Source organism: Saccopteryx bilineata, chromosome X, assembly GCF_036850765.1.
Source record: "Saccopteryx bilineata isolate mSacBil1 chromosome X, mSacBil1_pri_phased_curated, whole genome shotgun sequence".
Classification (NCBI taxonomy): domain Eukaryota; kingdom Metazoa; phylum Chordata; class Mammalia; order Chiroptera; family Emballonuridae; genus Saccopteryx; species Saccopteryx bilineata.
Genome location: NC_089502.1, coordinates 6,406,023 through 6,425,659, shown reverse-complemented (window position 1 = coordinate 6,425,659; position 19,637 = coordinate 6,406,023). Strand labels below are relative to the sequence as shown.

Genomic DNA, 19,637 nt, shown 5'->3' with positions numbered 1-19,637 from the left:
GATGAGATAACTGATTCTACCAAAAGTTTAAAAAATTCACACCAATCCTTGATATACTTTTAAAATCTCGGAAAAGAAGAATAAAGTTAGAGTGTACACTTTACAATTTAAAACTCACTGCAAAGCTACAGTAACAAGAGTTTAGTACTGGCAGAGGATAGATACATAGATGAATGGAATAGAATTGAGAGGCCAGAAATAAACCCATGGTCAATTGATTTTTGACAAGAGTAACAATACCAAGACCTTTTAATAGGGAAAAAAACAGCCTTTTCAACAAATGGTGTTGGAACCACTGGATATCTACATGTAAAAGAAAGAATGTGTACTCCTATTTCACACCATATACAAAAATTAACTCAAAATGGATGACTTAAAACTACAAAACTTTAGAAGAAAACAAAGAAAGAAATCTTTATGACCTTGGATTTGGCCATAAAATCTTGGATGACACCAAAAATACAAGCAAGAACAACAACAAAAAAAATAGAGAAATTAGAATTTATGAAAATTAAAAAATTTGTTTAACACAAGGACATTATTAAGGAAGTGAAAAGGCAACCTACAGAATGTGAGAAATATTTCTAAATTATACATCTGATGAAAGTTTAGTATTCAAATATATAAAAAGCTCTTACAAATCAAGAATAAAAATAATCAATTAAAGTTGGCAAAAGTAAGTGAAATAAGCCAGGCAAAGAAGGACAACTACCATATGATTTCACTTATAATGTGAAATCCAATGAGCACAATAAACTAAATAAAAATAGAGACAGAGTCACAGGGAACAGATGGACAGCTGCCAGAGGGAATGGGGTAAGGGGACCTGGATCAAAGATGATGAAAGGAAAAGCCAAAAACATGTATACATAACACATATATACAGACAACAGGGTAGCAACAGCCAGAAGGAAAAGGGGGGGTGGAGATAGAGAGGGAGGCAAAGGGGGAAAAAAGGGGGTGTAAAGAGACTGCATGGAGCAATGAGAGTACAATGTGGTGTGTATGGTGTTATATTGAGTGAGACACTTGAAACCATGTCAACCAATAAATTAAAAAATGAAGAAAAAACCAAAAAAAAATTTGGCAAAGAATTTTAATAGACATTTCACCAAAAAAGATACACATGTGTCCAATGAGCACATGAAAACATGCTCAGCATCATTAACCATTAGGGAAATGCTAATCAAAACCACAATGATATAATACTCTACATTCATTATAGTGGCTATAATAAAAAGAAAAAAACCATATAGAAAGTGCTGGCAAGGATGGGGTGAAATTGAAACCATCATACATTGCTGATGGGAATATTAGTATCCAGGTTTGAAACCTGAGGTCACCAGTGTGAGCACATCCGCCTTGAATGCAGGCTAACCAGCTTAAGCATGGGGTTGTCAGCCTGAGCATGGGATCATAGACATGATCCCATGGTCATTGGCTTAAACCCAAAGGTCACCGGTTTGAAGCCCAAGATTGCTGACTTGAGTCCAAAGGTCACTGGCTTGAAGCCTAAGGTCACTGGCTTGAGCCCAAAGTCTCTGAATTGAACAAGGGGTCACTGACTCGGCTGGAGCCCCCCCCAACCCCATTAAGGCATGCATGAGAAGCAATCAATGAACAACTGAAGTGCCACAACTATAGGAGATATTTCTCATCTCTCTCCCTTGAAACAGCTTTATTATATTAACTTCTTGTAAAATGCTATCATCTGGAACTCCTTTATTTATTTTAATTTTATTTTTCTATTACCGTTGACATTTAATATTATTTTGTATTAGTTTCACATGTACTAGCTGGGGTTCCTATAAAAGGAAATCACTAAGATTTTGCAAGATAGGTGTCAACTGTACTGTTCCAGTGGCTTTATTTACTTTTGAGGAGTTCCATCTTTGTTGGATCTACTGGGTTGGAACACACAGAAGGCAAAGGTGACATAAACAAGGAGACACTTTCTGTGTCTTTGAGTGAATTCTGGAGAGTTAAACAAAAAAGATATATTAAATTCATATTGTTGCCAGCTTTGAGGGTAGCTAAATACTGACTTTACGAAACTAAATTGATAAGGATGATTAACGAGTCTTTATTAAATAATACAAAATGTTTTTGAATAGTAATGTATTAAATAATACTGTCCATTCTATGGTTTGATAAGTAGACATGCTCATTAGGGTGAATGTTTTGGGTTCTTCCCAAATTCACTTTTTTATTGCTTTGCTCAATTGCAAAAGACCAACTGATGAACCTCTGAGACTGGTTCTTTATTTTTTGGGCCACAGGGCATCTACTGTAAAATGATTAAAAAAAAAAAGAAGAAGCAAACAGAGAAGGCTATGTGCTTCCAAACGGAAGGCCTCAGGGCTGAGTCAGAAGTCAAGGAGTTTGGCAAGTAAAGCAACTTCAGAGCAATACAATTTGATTGAGATGAAATCCATTCAAATTTACTAAAATAGACTGCATCCAGACTATTGCCTTTGCTTCCCTGACTCTGCCTTCACAAGGACACTGAGTATCCTTTTGTTCAGTTAACCTTTGACTATATTCAGAATAAAACAAATGGTGAAAAGCTATAGAAAAATAAGTGAATTCCTTTTGTACCTCCATCCTAGGCCATTAATTTTCCAGTAGAATATTTTCCCTACATTTCCTAGAAATTCTTTAGAATGAGTTCATTTTTATAACTGTTTTCCAAAGGAAAATTGTCATATAAGAATAAAGAAATTATTTTATGGGGCTAACATGCATAAACAAAGGCTGAAAATAGAGATGTATTTGATGATAAAGGAAGACACTAATGGCCCCAGGAAACCTTAAATCAAAGCAAAAACATCATATTATAGGATTTCTGAGATAACTATGATGATGCCTGTAAAAATGAGTTAATGTTAGTAAAGTCCTAAGGGACTGAAAGAGGCAATATATAATATACTGTATGTATGTTATATTTGACTTATATTCCAGTAGAGCTATCTGTTTATATTCAAGTACAGTGATTGACTTCACAACTCCAGATCCTTGGCTTTCGCAAAATAAATAAATAAATAAATAATAATAATAAATAAAATAAAATAGAAAATAAAACAACAAAAAAGCACTATCTCCTATTACTGACAAATAAACTCTGCAGAATACTGTTATCTCTCCTCTATCTCCCTCCATTCCCCAGATGGAAGAGATATATGGAAGAGTAAGACAGGAAATGGGTAGGTAAAAAAGAATAGGGAATGTGGACGAGGAATAAATAGATATGTCAGGCAGTTTAGGCTGGTGGATTTAAAAGGTAGATGCACAGAGGCAGTGAAAATACTCTGTATGACAATATAATGTTGGATATATGTCATAATACCTTTGTCCAAACCCATAGAATATGTAACACCAAGAGTGAACCCTAATGTAAACTAGGAACTCTGGGTGATAATGATATGTCAATGTAGATTTTTCATTTGTAAAAAGTGCACCACTCTGGTGGGAGTTGCTGATAATAAAGAAGCTGTGTATGTGTGTGGGCAAGGGGCATACGAGAAATCTGTAGTTCACACTTAATTTTGCTATGAACTTAAAACTCCTCTAAAAATATATTCTTTTTAAAAAGGGCCTATTAAACACTAAAAAGGTAAAGAAAATGTGTGATAGGAGCAAGTGGGTAGATAAATGAGTAAGAGGAAATAATAGGGGTAAGCAGAATGTGGGTGGCAAGAACAAGCTTAACAGGATGTTTCCTGGGATTTTTGTGTGATTTAGCACACCACAGACTTCTTCCCACCTTTCCAATCGCATATGGATGCTGTCCCTTAGGCATCTGCCACAAGTTACAAAAAAGTAGAAGAAAGTTAGAAAAAAATAAGTAATATCAGCCCTTACTGATTATATTTTTCTATTTGGATGTAGGGAAATATCTGCAGACAGGTGCTCATCCACAAAGCTGAATATTACTCTGTGAGTCTGACCTATTTGTAGCAGCACAAAGGACAGCAATCTGCTACTCTAGTTACAATGAGTAAAGAAGTCCACCTCCAGAGAGGTATTTAGATGGGAGAAGAATAGAGTGCAGTCCATACTGTCGCCAGCAGGGATGGATTGCAGGCCTGTATATTCCTGCTTGAGTGAATCTGCTCATACAGTCCCCCTTGCCTGAATTTTCTTTCAGCTCTTCTCTGCTTATCTAAGTCCTGACACACCTGGAATCAACCTTTTCCATTCAACTTTTATTGGTTCCCAAATTTTAGTTCAGTTAGTATCAGAATCAACTGGTGAGGTAAGGGTGAGAAAGGAGCTGAAGGTCTGACCAAGGTGGTGGTGCAGTGGATAGAGTGTTGGACTGGGACACAGAGGACCCAGGTTTGAAACCCCGAGGTCACTGCCTTGAGCTCAGGCTCTTACAGCATGAGCGCGGGTTTGCTGGCTTGAGCGTAGGATTATAGGCATGGTCGCTGGCTTGAGCCCAAGTTCATTGGCTTGAGCAAGGAGTCATTCACTCTGCTATAGTCCCTCATCAAGGCACATAAAAGAAAGCAATTAATGAACAACCAAGATGCCGCAACAAAGAATTGATGTTTCTAATCTCTTTCCTGTCTGTCTGTCCTTATCTGTCCCTCTCTCTGTCTCTCTCTCTGTCAAAAAAGAAAGAAAGAAAAAAGAAACCAATGGGCTGAGATGTTGTTAAAAAAATGCCTTTTCCTGGGACTTATGGCCAGAAATTCTAATGTAGCAAGTGTGGTGTGGGGCCCAGAGTTCTACAGTTTGAACAAACTCTTGGCTGGGGGCATTTCTCATGTGAAGGATCCCCATCCTCATTTGGAGAAACTCATTTTAGGACACTATAAATTGATATCATTCTCTGCCATGTGGCTTATGTTATCATGTCTCTACTGTCTTCCCAAAGAGAATATCGATGCCAAGAACCAAGTGCTTCATACAAATTAAGCCTGACAACTAAACTATATACATAGATTTTTCTGTTCCTCACTTTTTCAGTTTTGTTGAGATAAAACTGGCAAATAAAATTGTGTATATTTAAGGTATACAGCTTGATGTTTTGATATATATATATATATGCATTGTAAACTGATTACAATCAAGCTAATTAACATATCCATCACCTCACATAGTTACCATTTTCTTTTGATGTTGTTCTTTTAAAAAGAAAATCCCTCCTGACATATAACATCAAGTTACAATGGGCAAAAAAAGACACTGAGGAGAAGACTATTACTAGAAAAATAATTAATAGAAAAATACACTTTTTTTCAATGGTGAAAGAAATTTAACAAATGACCTTGAAGTTTGAGCACAATGAAGGAACCAAGACCAGGGGCAGCAAAAGCTGAACTCTCATTCAAAACAACATACCAGGAGTGACTAAACCTCAGCTAGACACATTCAACATTCCTCATGGCAGAGGCTGCTCTGAGAGGGGTGTCTAAAGCCACTTTCCTGACACTAAAGAACTCCTTGACATTTCAAAACTGATATGCTACTAGAATTGCACCAATGTCTTAAATCAACAGATAATCAATCCCTTGGAAATTTGAAAAACGGGGAGAAATGTCTGGTCTGTAGACTTGTAAATTCCAAGAGTTCTTTATCCTGCCCAAGTTTATAGGATGTGGTGGTTTATTTTATGTCTCAACTTGACTGGTTCAAAAGGTACCCAGATCAATAATTATTTCTGGGTGTGTCTGTGAGGGCATTTCCAGGTGAGATGAATCTGTAGACTGAATAAAGCAAGTTGGTGGTGCATCATTCAAACTGTGGAGAGTCAGAACAGAACAAAAAGGTGGAAGAAGGAAGAATTTATTCTCTCTGCCTGTTTCATTTGGAACATCAGTCTTCTGCTCTTAGAAAGGAACTTACACCATTGGTTCTGCTATTTTTCAGGCCTTTGGACCAGGACTGAACTATACCACAATCTGTCCTGGTTCTCCAACTTGCAGATGACAGATTGTGGGACTTCTCAGTCTTCATAATCATGTGAGCCAATTCCTTAGAGTAAATCTCTTTTTATATATCTTATTGTTTTGTTTCTCTATAGATCCCTTGACTAATATACAAGACCAAAGAAAAGGGAGCATTTGGACCTTCAAGTACTCACTGAATGAAAAAGTGTAAGAACATGTCTGGTCAGAGAAATCTTGCCAGGGTGTGAGAATAGAAAAATCTCCATGAAGAAGAAATAATTTAAAAAATACATAGTTCCTGTTTTTACTTTTTAATATATAAATATATGTATATATCCATATCCATATATATATCACAGGCTATATATATGTACACACATACTTCTCTTACCTCAAAAAAAAATTTGGCATGAGATTCACCAATGTGTTAATAGTGACTATCTATAGTGATAGTATTACAACTGATATTTATTTTTTTCTTTATACCTTTCTTGTATTATCTTATTTAAAAAAGCAGTTTTTTTATAATCTTATGTAATCAGAAGAAAATGTTTTTTCTGTTTTTAAAATTAGAGTAAAATTCTTCACTAGTGCTTTTATAAAACTAGCAAAATAAATTGTCTACAACTAATGACTCCTAGAGGGAAGAAGAATTAATGTAAGATCATATAGGGACAACTTGCATGTGGGTAAACTTCATTTTCCATGTCTCCAGATAGTGTGGGTAGGCTAGAATTTTTTTGATTTATCTAAGCCAATCAACACATTGGGGGAATGATCAGAATACTTAGAACATCTTTTGAATTAAATGCCTCTAAAAAATTGCCTAAATACTCAAAGCAAAAGAAATATGAATAAAAAACACCATCAACCAACCCAAATCACTTCACATCCCTGTATAGTTATAAAAATATATCTAACCAGTCTCAATAATTCAGGAATATTTACAAGAAAGCTCTGTAGCTTCTTCACAGAACATTATGAGCTCCCCCAAAACATTTATTTTCTTTATTAAGCTTGAGGTTTGAGGCAAAATCTACCAAAATTAAATATATATATATATATATATATATATATATATATATATATATATATATATATATTTAGACCCAACAATTTAACTTCTAAGAATTCACCCTACAAATCTATGAATGGTATTTCTTTTTGTTTTTTGTTTGTTTGTTTTTTCTTTAGCATGAGAGAAGGAGACAGACAGGAGGGGAGAGAGATGAGAAGCATCAATTTCTAGTTGTGATACTTTAGTTGTTCAATGCTTGCTTCTCATATGTCTCATATGTTACTTGACCGGGGAGGGAGGGTTCAGCCGAGTCAGTGACCCTTTGCTCATTCCAAGGACCATGAGATCACGTTGATGATTCCATACTCAAGCCTGCAACCCCATGCTCAGGCCCCGTGCTCAGAGACTTTGAACCTGGGACCTCAGCATCCCAGGTTGATGCTTTATCCACTGTGCCACCACTGGTCAGGCTGTCCTACTAATCTTTTATACTTTGACAAGTTACACATATAAGATGTTTACTGCTGTATTGTTTATATTAGAAAAGAACTAGAAATAATGTACATGTACTCCAATAAGAGGTGGATGATACAAACAAAGGTTGTATATAGTATAATTATATACAGGACTAACCTAAGGCCCATAAGAATCACAGAGGTTAATCTGTCTTGGATAATCCAAATAATATTTTAAATTGGTAGAATCAGCAGAATCAGAGAGAGCTCTAAACCATAACAATGGATGGTATGGTCCAGATCTACAAGGAGAAGCTTTGGTAACATTTTCACCCACAACTTGAATGTGTCATTTTCTTAAAACTTAAATCATTGTGAGTCACCTGGAAACTAAAAGAAGTGGTCAGGGATAATAGAACCTAGTTCTGTTGGGTAATATATTTTAACCTCAAAAAGGGAAGAGGAGGCCCTGTCTGGTTGCTCAGTGGATAGAGCATCGGCCAGGCATATGTATGTCCTGGGTTCAATTCCTGGTCAGGGCACACAGGAAAAGTGACCATGTGCTTCCCACCTCCCTGCCCTGCTCATTCTCTCCCTCTTCTCATCCTGCAGTCAGTGGCTCAATTAGTTTGAGCATGGCCCTGGATGCTGAAGATATCTCTGTTAGAACACATCACTCTCAGCCACTAAAAATAGCTCAGTACTGAAACATTGGCCCCTGATGAGGTTGTCAGGTCGATCCCGGTTGGGGTGCATGTGGGAGTCTGCCTCACTATCACCCTTTCTTTCACTTAAAAAATAAAAATAAAAGGTAATACAAAAAATAGTGACAAAGTTGTCCCAGTGTTATGAAGAACTTTCGTGACTTTTCATACCCGCTGCTGCTGATGTTATCATTGTGGAGCAAATTCACTGATGAATGAAATTTATTTCTTTAAACCAAATGAATAGAGATGTTTTGAAACTGTTCATCCATGCACAAAATGAAAGGACCACTCAGTACAAACATACATAGAACATTAGGTGAAAAGTGAAACTGTATTTTAGAGGGGCAGATGGAGTCAGGGGGGGGACTGATGTAGCTACCAGTCAAGGAAACTCAGAAGTTATCATGACTGGACCTTATTTTAGTGACTGGGCCAAGTCAGGAAAGTAGACATGAAGGAAAGCAGAAAACAGATTAAGGAAGAGGATATTATTTATTTTTCAAACAGAAACTTCTTTTGAGTATTGCACACACTCTATTTATAGTTAATATGTTTTAACATGTGTGTGCTCAAGCCAGAGCCATTTAATTTTTACCTCTTGCCAAAGGGCAGCCTTCCTTATGAGCCCTCCTCAAGAGTAAGGTTGATAATTTTTCAGAGGATATCATAATGAATTGATTGATTCTAAAATAAAATCACAGTATGTAATCACTGAAAACTTAATGCCTAAGAGTAATTTGAGAATTCAACTTCTAATATCCAGTAAAGCCTGACCTGTGGTGGCACTGTGAATAAAGCATCGACCTAGAATGCTGAGGTCATTGTTCAAACCCTGGACTTCCCCAGTCAAGGCACATACAAGAAGCCACTATGAGTTGATGCCTTGTACTCCTTCTCTCTCTCTCTCTCTCTCTCTCTCTCTCTCTCTCTCCCTCATTCCTCTCTCTGAAAATCAATAAATACATTTTTTAAAATAAATATCTGGTAAGGCTATTTATGGCAAAACTGTGACAAAATTGGCTATCTAACTGCTGGATTTCCCCATCCTGTTTGCCATTTCTCTTTCACTACAATTTAATAGCCCTTGCTCTACATCTCTGTGCTACACTTAAATTGCTCAGTACAGTGAATGTAAAACTTCTAGACATATGTAAGAGGCCTAAAAGTAGACAAGCTCTATTGCAATGCAGCTGGAATTAAACCCAGGTAAAGCAATTGTATGCAGCCTTCCTTTTTTTTTTCACCTCAATACATCAGTGATTCGACAAGTAAAAATTTTTCTTATAGTCAAGAACAATTTTGTTCATCATCTGATCACTCACAATGCAATAATAATTCTTGGTAAGTGGAGTAGTTTCAAATCCTTTGACAGCCTTGGGGGAGAGAGGTCTCTCTGTGAAAAAAAAATTGATTATATTAATATCATACAAGTCTAAGATGAATATTTCATAACATAGGTCACCTAATGTACTATAAATATTGTCAAATGGAAAGATCAACAGAAATGTACATTCTTAAACAAGAAACTATAATTTTGCCAAAGTATACATGGTCAACATTATATCTTTTTTCCAGGCTCCTCAATTCTTGGGAGAGAGGATAAGCCAAGGATTTAAGGTCTAGCTGCTCAAGGGCAGGACTGAGACAAGAACTTCACTCATATATTGAGCTTGTTCCATTCAACTTATTCAAAACAGATAAGCAAAGTCAATGTTAACTAAATACATATTTGTAACTTGCAACTTACAATGAAAATAGAATATAAATAACAGCAATCATCATTTCTTGGGGCTAACTACTATGCCAAAAACAAAATTATCGGAATATTTAATACACTGAAAACTAGCAGAAAACTCCTCTCTCTTTTACAAATCATTTTAATATTAATACTTTATGCTGTGAAATTCCATCTTTCTTTTACAAAGTTAATTTTACCTATTAAACTCATGACTAACAGAGCCTAGTACATTCTTTCTTTAAAAAAAGAACCAGTTAATAAAAATAGAAGACACTGATGATAAGTGTTTAACAGTGTCACTACATACTATCTTTCTTACCCTCATTTTCTCCTTTGCTTCATTCTTTAAAGTCTTCTTACATTTTTTATTTTTTTCAATCTTTTTTATTTATTCATTTTAAAGATGGGAGGGAGAGATAGATGATAGATGATAGATAGATAGATAATAGATAGATAGATAGATAGATAGATGATAGATAGAGAGAAAGAAGGGGGGAGGAGCAGGAAGCATCAACTCCCACATGTGCCTTGACCTGACAAGCCCAGGCTTTTGAACCAGCAACCTCAGCATTCCAGGTCCACCCATTATCCACTGCGTCACCACACGCCAGATCTCATTTTGTTTTACATTTCTTTTTCTTTTTTTTTTCTGTATTTTTCTGAAGCCGGAAACGGGGAGAGACAGACAGACAGACTCCCGCATGCACCCGACCAGGATCCACCCGGCACGCCCACCAGGGGGCGATGCTCTGCCCCTCCGGGGCGTTGCTCTGTTGCGACCAGAGCCACTCTAGCACCTGGGGCAGAGGCCGAGGAGCCATCCCCAGCGCCCGGGCCATCTTTGCTCCAGTGGAGCCTCGGCTGTGGGAGGGGAAGAGAGAGACAGAGAGGAAGGAGAGGGGGAGGGGTGGAGAAGCAGATGGGTGCTTCTCCTGTGTGCCCTGGCCGGGAATCGAACCCAGGACTTCTGCGCGCCAGGCCGATGCTCTACCACTGAGTCAACCGGCCAGGGCCTACATTTCATTTTTATCTTGCTATACTATACATTGTTTTAACCTCTTTCTGATGTATGGAAGAGTAGAAATAACCAAATTATATAACAATGAACCTTAATTTTTCTCTTTAAAAAACAGTATTTTCTAGTTTTTGGTCTATTACATGTCCACCTAAAAAATGCAATATATAGAAAAAAATTTTAAATAACAATTAACCTATCACCCAAAGCTAACCATTATTCAAAGTAACATGTTGAAGTGTGTCTTCCCATTCTTTTTATATGTGTTTGTGGACACACATATACAAATCTTTTTTACTTTACCTGTAGTTTTATCATTCTCTTATTGCAACATTATTTTGTGAATAATTTTCCATTTAACTTTAATTTCTAAAATTATTATTATTTGAAATATGCCTTGTGTTTATTTGGAACATAATAGCTTTTAAGACATTTTATTTGACCTTTACAATAACCATGTTAGGCAGAAATGATCTTCTCATTTTGCAGAGAAGGTTACTAAGGTTGAAAAAGGTGCTGTCAGCTGCATAATAGTATGAATCTGGGAAATAGCAAAGCCAACACTGAAGCTCAGGTGTGTCTTGACAAGGGCCTGTACTTCTAACCAATAAGGTATTCAGAGATAAAGCTACTGGACGTCTCAATCGATGGGTAGTAGTTCCTACTGGAGTTCAGAGGGACCATCAGTTTGACCTGGGATGGTCAGAAAATACCTTACTGGGCAAGGGATAGATAATCTGGCCCTGGAAGATGGCTAGAATTCAGGCAGGCATAGAAGACAGCAGGGGGTTTTCTAGTTGGGAAAAATTCCAGCACAGTTATAGAAATGGCAATGCTCAAAGCAGGACTGTCCTTGTGACAGAGAATTGTCCAGCTGTGCCAGGCAGGGCAGGGCAAAGTGGAAACAAAGCAAAAAAGCAGCAAGGCCAATTTTGTCACTTCCCAGTGATAACAAGAGGGGTATGGCCAGTTTGGAGAAGGTTTGTTTTATTTGAAGATCTGCCTGGATTCACCTGGTGGCTTCACAAGGCTTTAGTGGGTAAACCTAAGAAATGTAGAACCACTTTACCTATTGCTTGAGGTTATAAGTGGCAGAACCAGAGCTTAAATCCAAGTATTATATTGTCAAACCTGGCGTTTTTTCCAGGACACTGTGATTTTGCACTCAGATATATTCAAAATTGACCATTACCAGATTCTTTTAGTTTTGTATTAAGCATTTTTTTTCTACAATGTAGCTATAATAAATAGTTCTATACTGCTCACAAAACTTAGGGGATATTTTATAGCTTCATATTCATTTTGAAATATCCCCCAATTTTTGTGAGCAATATACTTAGAATTCAGTTGTTTTGTGAAATTATGATGTAAACAAGTCTTGATAAAAATAAAACTTTCTAGAGATACCAGCAAGGTGTGGTCACCATTCAAAAACAAGGCCAATGAGAAGTAATGTAGAGCCTGCCAAGACATTGAAGAGGCAAGGAAAAGTGATAGAAATGGGTCATTATAATTGAAACAAAATGTTAACTATGTAAATTTGGACCTGAAAATCATGACTTGAAAGAAGTGGCTGCCATAGAGATTACTGAATGGATGAACATGATGTAAAAAGAACTGGCACTTTGACAAGCTCAATAAAATTGTCAACCCTCTAGAAAGACTGACAGAAAAAAAATAAGAACACACAAATTGCCAATATCAGGATTGAAATAAAATATCACTATGGCCCCTAGAGACATTAAGAATAAAAGAGTGCTATGAAAAACTCTATACACATAAATTTGATGATTAGATGTGAAGTGAATGAATTCCTCAGGAAAATAAAAAACTACCACAACTCACCAATATGAAAATATTTGAATAGCCTTACAACTATTAAGAAAATTGAACTTATAAATTGCTACATGCAATTATAGAAAGGTCCCAACATCATCAGCCTCTACAGAGGCATTCAATTTTTTTTTTTATTAAAGAACCTTTATGGCCTCTCACATTATCCATCTCAATATTCATCATTGTCCCTATTTTAACCCTAACCCCTGCCCTAATTATGTAGATTCCCCTGCCCATACCCTATCCCCTAATTAATATAAACCTGTGAGTTTTGTTCATACTAGCCATATCTAGCATAGCCTTATATGTACTCCTATGGTCTGGATGGACCTCAAATATAAAATAAGCACTATTGGGGCCTTATGAGCCATTATCCTCCTGTCAGTATTACTAATAAATGGCTCCTTACTCTGTCCACCCTAGTTACAACCCAGGAGTATCTATGACTAATTATTCCAGCATGACCCCTAGCCATAATATGATTTATTTCAACACTAGCCGAAACTAACTGTGCACCCTTTGACCTAACAAAAGGAGAATCAGAGTTAGTTTCTGGCTTTAATATTGAATATACAGGAGATCCATTTTCTCCTGGAATAATACACTAATATTATCATGATGAATATTTTTACCCCAACCCTTTTCCTAGGAGCATATCACAATCCTCTAATGCCAGAACTCTAACAATTCATTTTACCATTAAAGCTCTCCTACTAACCATTGCCTTTCTATGAATTCGTGCTTCTTACTTAATAAATTTAAAACTCTGGATAAAGAAATCTCCAGGTCCATATGATTTCACTGGAGAATTCTATCAAATGTTTAAGAAGGAGGCAATATAAATTCTTCACAATCTCTTATAGAAAATCAAAAAGGAGAGACCATTTTCTAACATTTTTTTTAAAATCACTCTTACACAGACACCAAAACCAGACAGCACACACCAAAAAAAGCTGCAGACCAACATTTTTTATGAATACCTTGACAAAGTATTAACAAATGTAGTTCAGGAATATTTTAAAAGAATTGTATACTATGTAATTTATACCAGGGATAAAAGTCGGTTAAATATTCAAAAATGAATCTACACAATAACCCACAATAATAGTCTAAACAGAAAGGGCACATAATAATTTCACATGACAAAAGTAGACACCCATTCAAGGGGAAAAAACTTCTAAAAAAAATAAGAATAAAGAGCAAGTTCTGCAACTCAATAAAGAACATCTATGAAAACTTAGAGCTAGTATCTTACATAATGATGAAAGACCAAATGCTAAATGATTTCCCTCCTAAAATCAGGAACAAAGTAAGGATGTCTGTTCTCACCACTCTATTTTTTAGATTTAATTTTCAATTATGTTTGACATACAATATTATATAAGTTTCAGGTATACAAATAGTGATTAGAAATTTATATCACTTATGAAGTGACAGCCTCAATAAGTCTAGTTACCCATATCACCACGCTTATTCAGCAAAGTGCTGAAAGTTTTAGCTCTTCTTACAGGCTTGGCATAGGATATGTGATCAAAACAAAAAAAAGTAGAAGGAAGGTAGATTTGAAAGGACAAATTTGGAAAGTCAAAAAAAAAAAAAATGGAGCCCTTGCAAACCAGTATTCCCATAGGGGAAAAAGAATCAACAGATGGCTACAAAGAGAAATACACCAGTGATAATTTCTTACCTTTGGTTCCTCTTTGCCCCCACCCCCACCTCTACCACTGCTTACTCCTGCCCTGTGCAGTTCTCTCTGAAACCCACACTCAGCAACATACAGAGGAGTAAAGCTGTGGAAGTTCAGAGGAGACAAGTAGAATCCCTGGGGTAGTTCAAAATAACCTAACTGGAACTAACATCTAAACATAAACCTTTTAGATGGTGTTTCTAAGGCAATAAAAAGATTTGCCAATTCATTTCAATCACAGAAAAAACATCAGTCAGTGTAATACAGAATTCAAATGGGTTATTTGGTACAGTATAACTCAAACAACAATAGTGTCACGCAGATATGTAAGAAGCTCTTCAAATCCTGGTGTAAAGATCCCTTTCCAATTAATTTGATTCTCCTTTCGCTTGCTGATGGACAGTCTTATAACTTGTTGGTGGTGATAAGACATAAAGAAATCTAGTGACAACTATGTAGTTTCTCTGGATATGAAACATCTACGTGACATACCCAGGGGATTAAAACAGGAAGTCTAAATATAAAGCTTGGTCTTAGTTTTGGTGTAGAATCAGTAGAATCATTTCTTAATCGGCCTTAATACTGATTTAATGAACTACCTAACAAATTCCCTCATTTGATATCTGTATTTTCCTGTTAATAAGAAGTTTTAGAAGGATTTAATGAACTCTTAATTGAATCAGTTGCAGAAAATAGAATTTGCCTAAAATATCTGCTTTGATCATACTTGCCTCAATATTTTCTTGGCATGAAAACATCCTTAGCTTTTCTCAGTAACAAAGACAAAAAAATTTAAAAAGAGATATAATTTACTATGTTATTGATGTACTAGCAGAAATTATTTTGATGTATTAATAACATGTTAATATACACATTACAACTGATTTCTTTTATTATTTTTTGACAGAGACAGAGATTCAGAGAGACGGACAGATAGCAACAGACAGACAAGAAGGGAGAGAGATAAGAAACATCAGTTCTTCATTGAGGCATCTTAGTTGTTCTTGATTCCTTTTTCATATGTGTCTTGACTGGGGAGCTACAGCAGAGTCAGTGATCCTTTGCTCAAACCAGCACCCTTGGGCTTCAAGACAGCGACCTTGGGTTTCAAGCCAGTGACCTTTGGGCTCAAGCTTGTGACCCCAGGTCATGTCTATGATCCCACGCTCAAGTCAGCAACCCTGTGCTCAAGCTGGTGAGCCCATGCTCAAGCCAGATGAGCCCACACTCAAGCCGGCAACCTTGGGGTTTCGAACCTGGGTCCTCCACGTCCCAGTCTGATGTTCTGTCCACCGCATCACCACCTGGTCAGGCTACAATTGATTTTTATAATAGGACGGAAAGACATTGCCCTGAAGGTAGAGTTGGGCAGCAGGACAAAAATCTTGAACTATCACTGAAAGTGGGACAAAGATGAATAAGAGAAACTCACTGATAATAGGCCCACAAAAGAGAGAGAAAAGAAGTATGGAAAACCAGAGTAGCCAGTCAAGTAGGAACTTCTCTGGCACAAGAACTACAAGGTGAACCTGGAATCCAAACTTGGAAAGACTGTTGTCATTACCAAGAACATCCCACAATCCAAGATGGGAGGATATTATTGCAGTGTCTATGACTATTTGTGAAGGACTCCATCAACTCTCTGGATCACATTAACGTAAAGAAACATCAGCGAAACCTGGGCATGTCTATGCATGTGGAATGTTCCACCTTGAAGAAGTGTTTTGAGATTGATAAGAAGAAGATGGAAGAGAAGCAGAAAGTTCATGATTGTGAGAAAAGTATGAAGGGGATCAGAAAAGAGGAAAGGGCCAAACTCTACAAGAAAATGAAACAAAAGAAAAAGAGTGCTGCAAAGAACTTGCATTTGAGCGGGATGATGAGATGGCAGCTCTGATGGGCTTCTCTGGCTTGGTTTCACCAAGAAGAGTTCTGAGGTTTTCTATGCTTGGCCCTTTGTTAGGCTTAATTTTGTGTGTGCGGGTCATGTTTTTTTTTGGGGGGGGGGACTTGAGAAAGCCCTTAAGAGTGGCAATTGGGAGGGATAGAGGGTAAGAGGGATCACAGGAGGCAGAAGTAATGCTGTGGCATGTTCCTTCAGCCTCCATATATCAATGGAGGCACAGTACCTCTGCCCATCTGAGTTCCCAATAAAGAAAAACCTCCTTTTTTGAGGCTGCTTTCCCCAAACTTCCCCTGCATCTTCATCTATCCAATCCTCTCTGAGCATCCCACATTTATCTTGGGTTCTGACTTTAATTTTTACTCTTGGCTTAGCCTGCATTGGAATGGTGCTCTGGGTCCCCAGTTTTCAGTTGATACCATATCCTAGACCATCTACTCCATTCCACCTTCCCTCATTCCACACTCTGGTTCCCTTGCCACCTGCGCATGCATGTATACTCTTGCCTAGGTCAGTGGCATGTGTGGATGTATGTCCATGAATCTGTCACATGGGGGAGCCTGAACTAGAACCTCAGAGCATTACTGCCTTGGGGTCTGATGTTCACTATTTCCTCAGTCTACGTAACTGGAAATTAAATAAGATGAGTGGTTAAAATAATAAATAATAATAATAATAATAATAATAATAAAAAGACTGAAAATTGTATAAATGACTAATTTTCTTATTTATAGTGTATGTAGCTGACTCAAATGAAAGAAGCAAAGACCCTTAATATGTCCTCTGTGGCTTATATATTGACTATGTTGTTCATACATGTATTTTTCATGAAGTAGGATCTTTGATAAAAATGTTTTTGCTAAAAATAGGGTTAATTTTCTCATGTAACAACAAAGCAAGAGGTAGGCAAGTAGGACTGGTAACAATGGCTTCATAATGTCATCAGTGTCCAGGTTCCATTATCCTTGGTGAGAGGTTTTTATCACAATGGTCACAAAAACCTATTGTACCTTCAGCCCCAAACTCATGTTGAAAAAAAGATTGTGTGTCAGCAGGAACAAAAATTAAGAATTTAAGAATAAGGCCCTGGCCAGCTAGCTCAGCAGTACAGCATAGGCCCAGTGTGTGGAAGTCCTAGGTTCAATTCCCGGCCAGGGTATACAGGAGAAACGCCCATCTGCTTCTCCACCCTTCTCCCTCTACTTTGTCTCTCTCTTCATCTCCCGCAGCCAAGACTCCATTGGAGCAAAGTTGGCCCGTGCTCTGAGAATGGCTCCATGGCCTCCACCTTAGGCACTAGAATGGCTCCAGTTGCAATGAAGCAATGCAGATGGGGAAAGCATCGCCCCTTGATGGGCATGCCAGGTGGATCGTGGTCAGGCACATGTGGAAGTCTTTCTGCTTTCCTGTTTCTCACTTCAGAAAAATACAAAAAAAATAGAATTTAAGAATAAAAGTATAATGACTAGTACTAAAAGGAAAGAAAAACAGATGAATAACTGTAACACAGGTCCAAAATGGTGTCACTTGTGCTAAAAGCCCACAATACCTTCTCTAACTGCAATTTAAACTTCTTCCAGAAACATAATCTTAATCAACCATAATCTCAATCTGGTCAAGCATCAGTAATCTGTCACATAGGCCCTCTCCATTCCCCATAGAAAGAAGAGGCAATCTGTTTAATAAAAATCCTTTCCCTTTTATTCTTCCAAAGAAAAGATGTTCAATCTCCAAAATAATACTTTCTCCCCACATCCCTATCCCAGTCACTCACTTGCTCCACCTTTCTTCCTATAAAATATTTCCATTTTGAACAGTTCTTCAGAGTGCCTTTCAGATGCTAGATATGATACTGCCTGATTAATCAATCACTTAATAAAGTCAATTCAGTTTCTTTTTAAAAAAAGGAGATCGTGTGTATTAGACAGAAACATTCTATTTCTTAACTTTCTACAGTATTAGATTGGTGGTCTTATAAATCCTCTAATATAAGCCTCCTTCTGAAGAGTGAGGGAAGAAGCTGTCCCCAGGGCTTCAGCCATAATTAACTCTAGATAAAATCTAAAAGTTAAAATGCAACTTCACAAGGTCACATTTACCAGGACACAAAGTGTACTTGTCAATGACGGGGCCCCAAAAAGAAAACTATGCACAGCACTCCCATGGCACAGCAGTCTGCAGGGTGAGGGCTGTACTGAGCTAAGATTGTTTTGCTTTGTTTTTAAGAAAAAACCATGTGTAGTATCAGCCTGAATGGTACCCTAGCTATTATGAATAAACTTTTCAGATTTACTGACTATTCTAGTGACATTGTTACATGTTTGGCACAATAGCAAACAGACAAAAATCACAGAAATTTCTCAGTTCCATGCCTGATTCAACCTCATAAATGATCCAAGAAAGCTGTATGGTAGTGGGGTTTAAAACTCTAAATTGAAGGTTTCATTTCAATAAGATGTGCATTTAATCTATATATATGAAGATTTTTATGTGACAAAGACAGAGAGAAGGACAGTTAGGGACAGACAGACAGGAAGGGAAAGAGATGAGAAACATTAATTCTTCATTGTGGCACCTAGGTAGTTCATTGCTGCTTCTCATATGTGCCTTGGCCAGGGGTGGGGGGACTACAGCAGAGCAAGTGACCCCTTGCTCAAGCCAACGACCTTGGGTTTCAAGCCACTGACCTTCAGAATCAAGCCAGTGACCTTGCACTCAAGCTGGTGAACTCGTGCTAAAGTCAAATGACCCTGCACTCAAGCAAATGACTTCAGGCTTTTGAACCTTGGTCCTCTGTGTCCCAATCCAATGCTCTTTCCACTACTCCACCTTCTGGCTAGTTGCTATGAAGTATTTCTTAAAACACCTTAAAAACAGGGACTTCTCTGTTGTGAGACTTAGAACCAGTTTGATGCTAACGTCAAAATAGGAAGCTCCCAGGGAGAGACAAGATGGCACTGGAGTAGGCAGATGTACCAGCATCTACTCCCAGAACCAAAGTGGATTACAAACTAATTTTATGAACTATCATCTGGAAAAATCAACTTTGGACTAAACTAAGAGGACTCTTCAACCAAAGAACACTGAAGAAGCCACACCGAGACTGGTAGTAAAAGCAGAAACACGGAAACGTGGAGAGGGCTGCCTAGCTCCTCAGAGCGAATGGCAGCAGGGAGAGACTCACGTGGTGGGAAGTGAGTTTAGCAGAGGGGAAAGGGTCCTGAGCCCCAGGAATAAAGCCCCAGCCTGCAGCCCCAGAGCCCAGAAAAGGCGTAAGGACACTATTTAGCTGGAAACAAGTCAGGATACTGTTTGTGAGAGAGTCTGATTTCTCAGATCTAGGATCCTTCTTAAAGGGACCGCGGAGAACATCTCTCTCAA

At 37.6% G+C, this 19,637-nt stretch overlaps 1 protein-coding gene and 1 pseudogene across 1 annotated transcript in view; one reads left to right on the top strand and one right to left on the bottom strand.

Annotated features, from left to right (window-relative positions):
- ARHGEF6 (Rac/Cdc42 guanine nucleotide exchange factor 6) overlaps positions 1–19,637 on the bottom strand; it is a 237,457-nt gene that overhangs the window by 156,259 nt on the left and 61,561 nt on the right. The window contains exon 6 of the mRNA XM_066249475.1: positions 9,400–9,470. Coding sequence (XP_066105572.1) covers positions 9,400–9,470 — 71 coding nt within the window. The remainder of the gene's footprint in view (positions 1–9,399; positions 9,471–19,637) is intronic.
- LOC136317256 (zinc finger matrin-type protein 2 pseudogene) lies at positions 15,634–16,408 on the top strand (annotated as a pseudogene).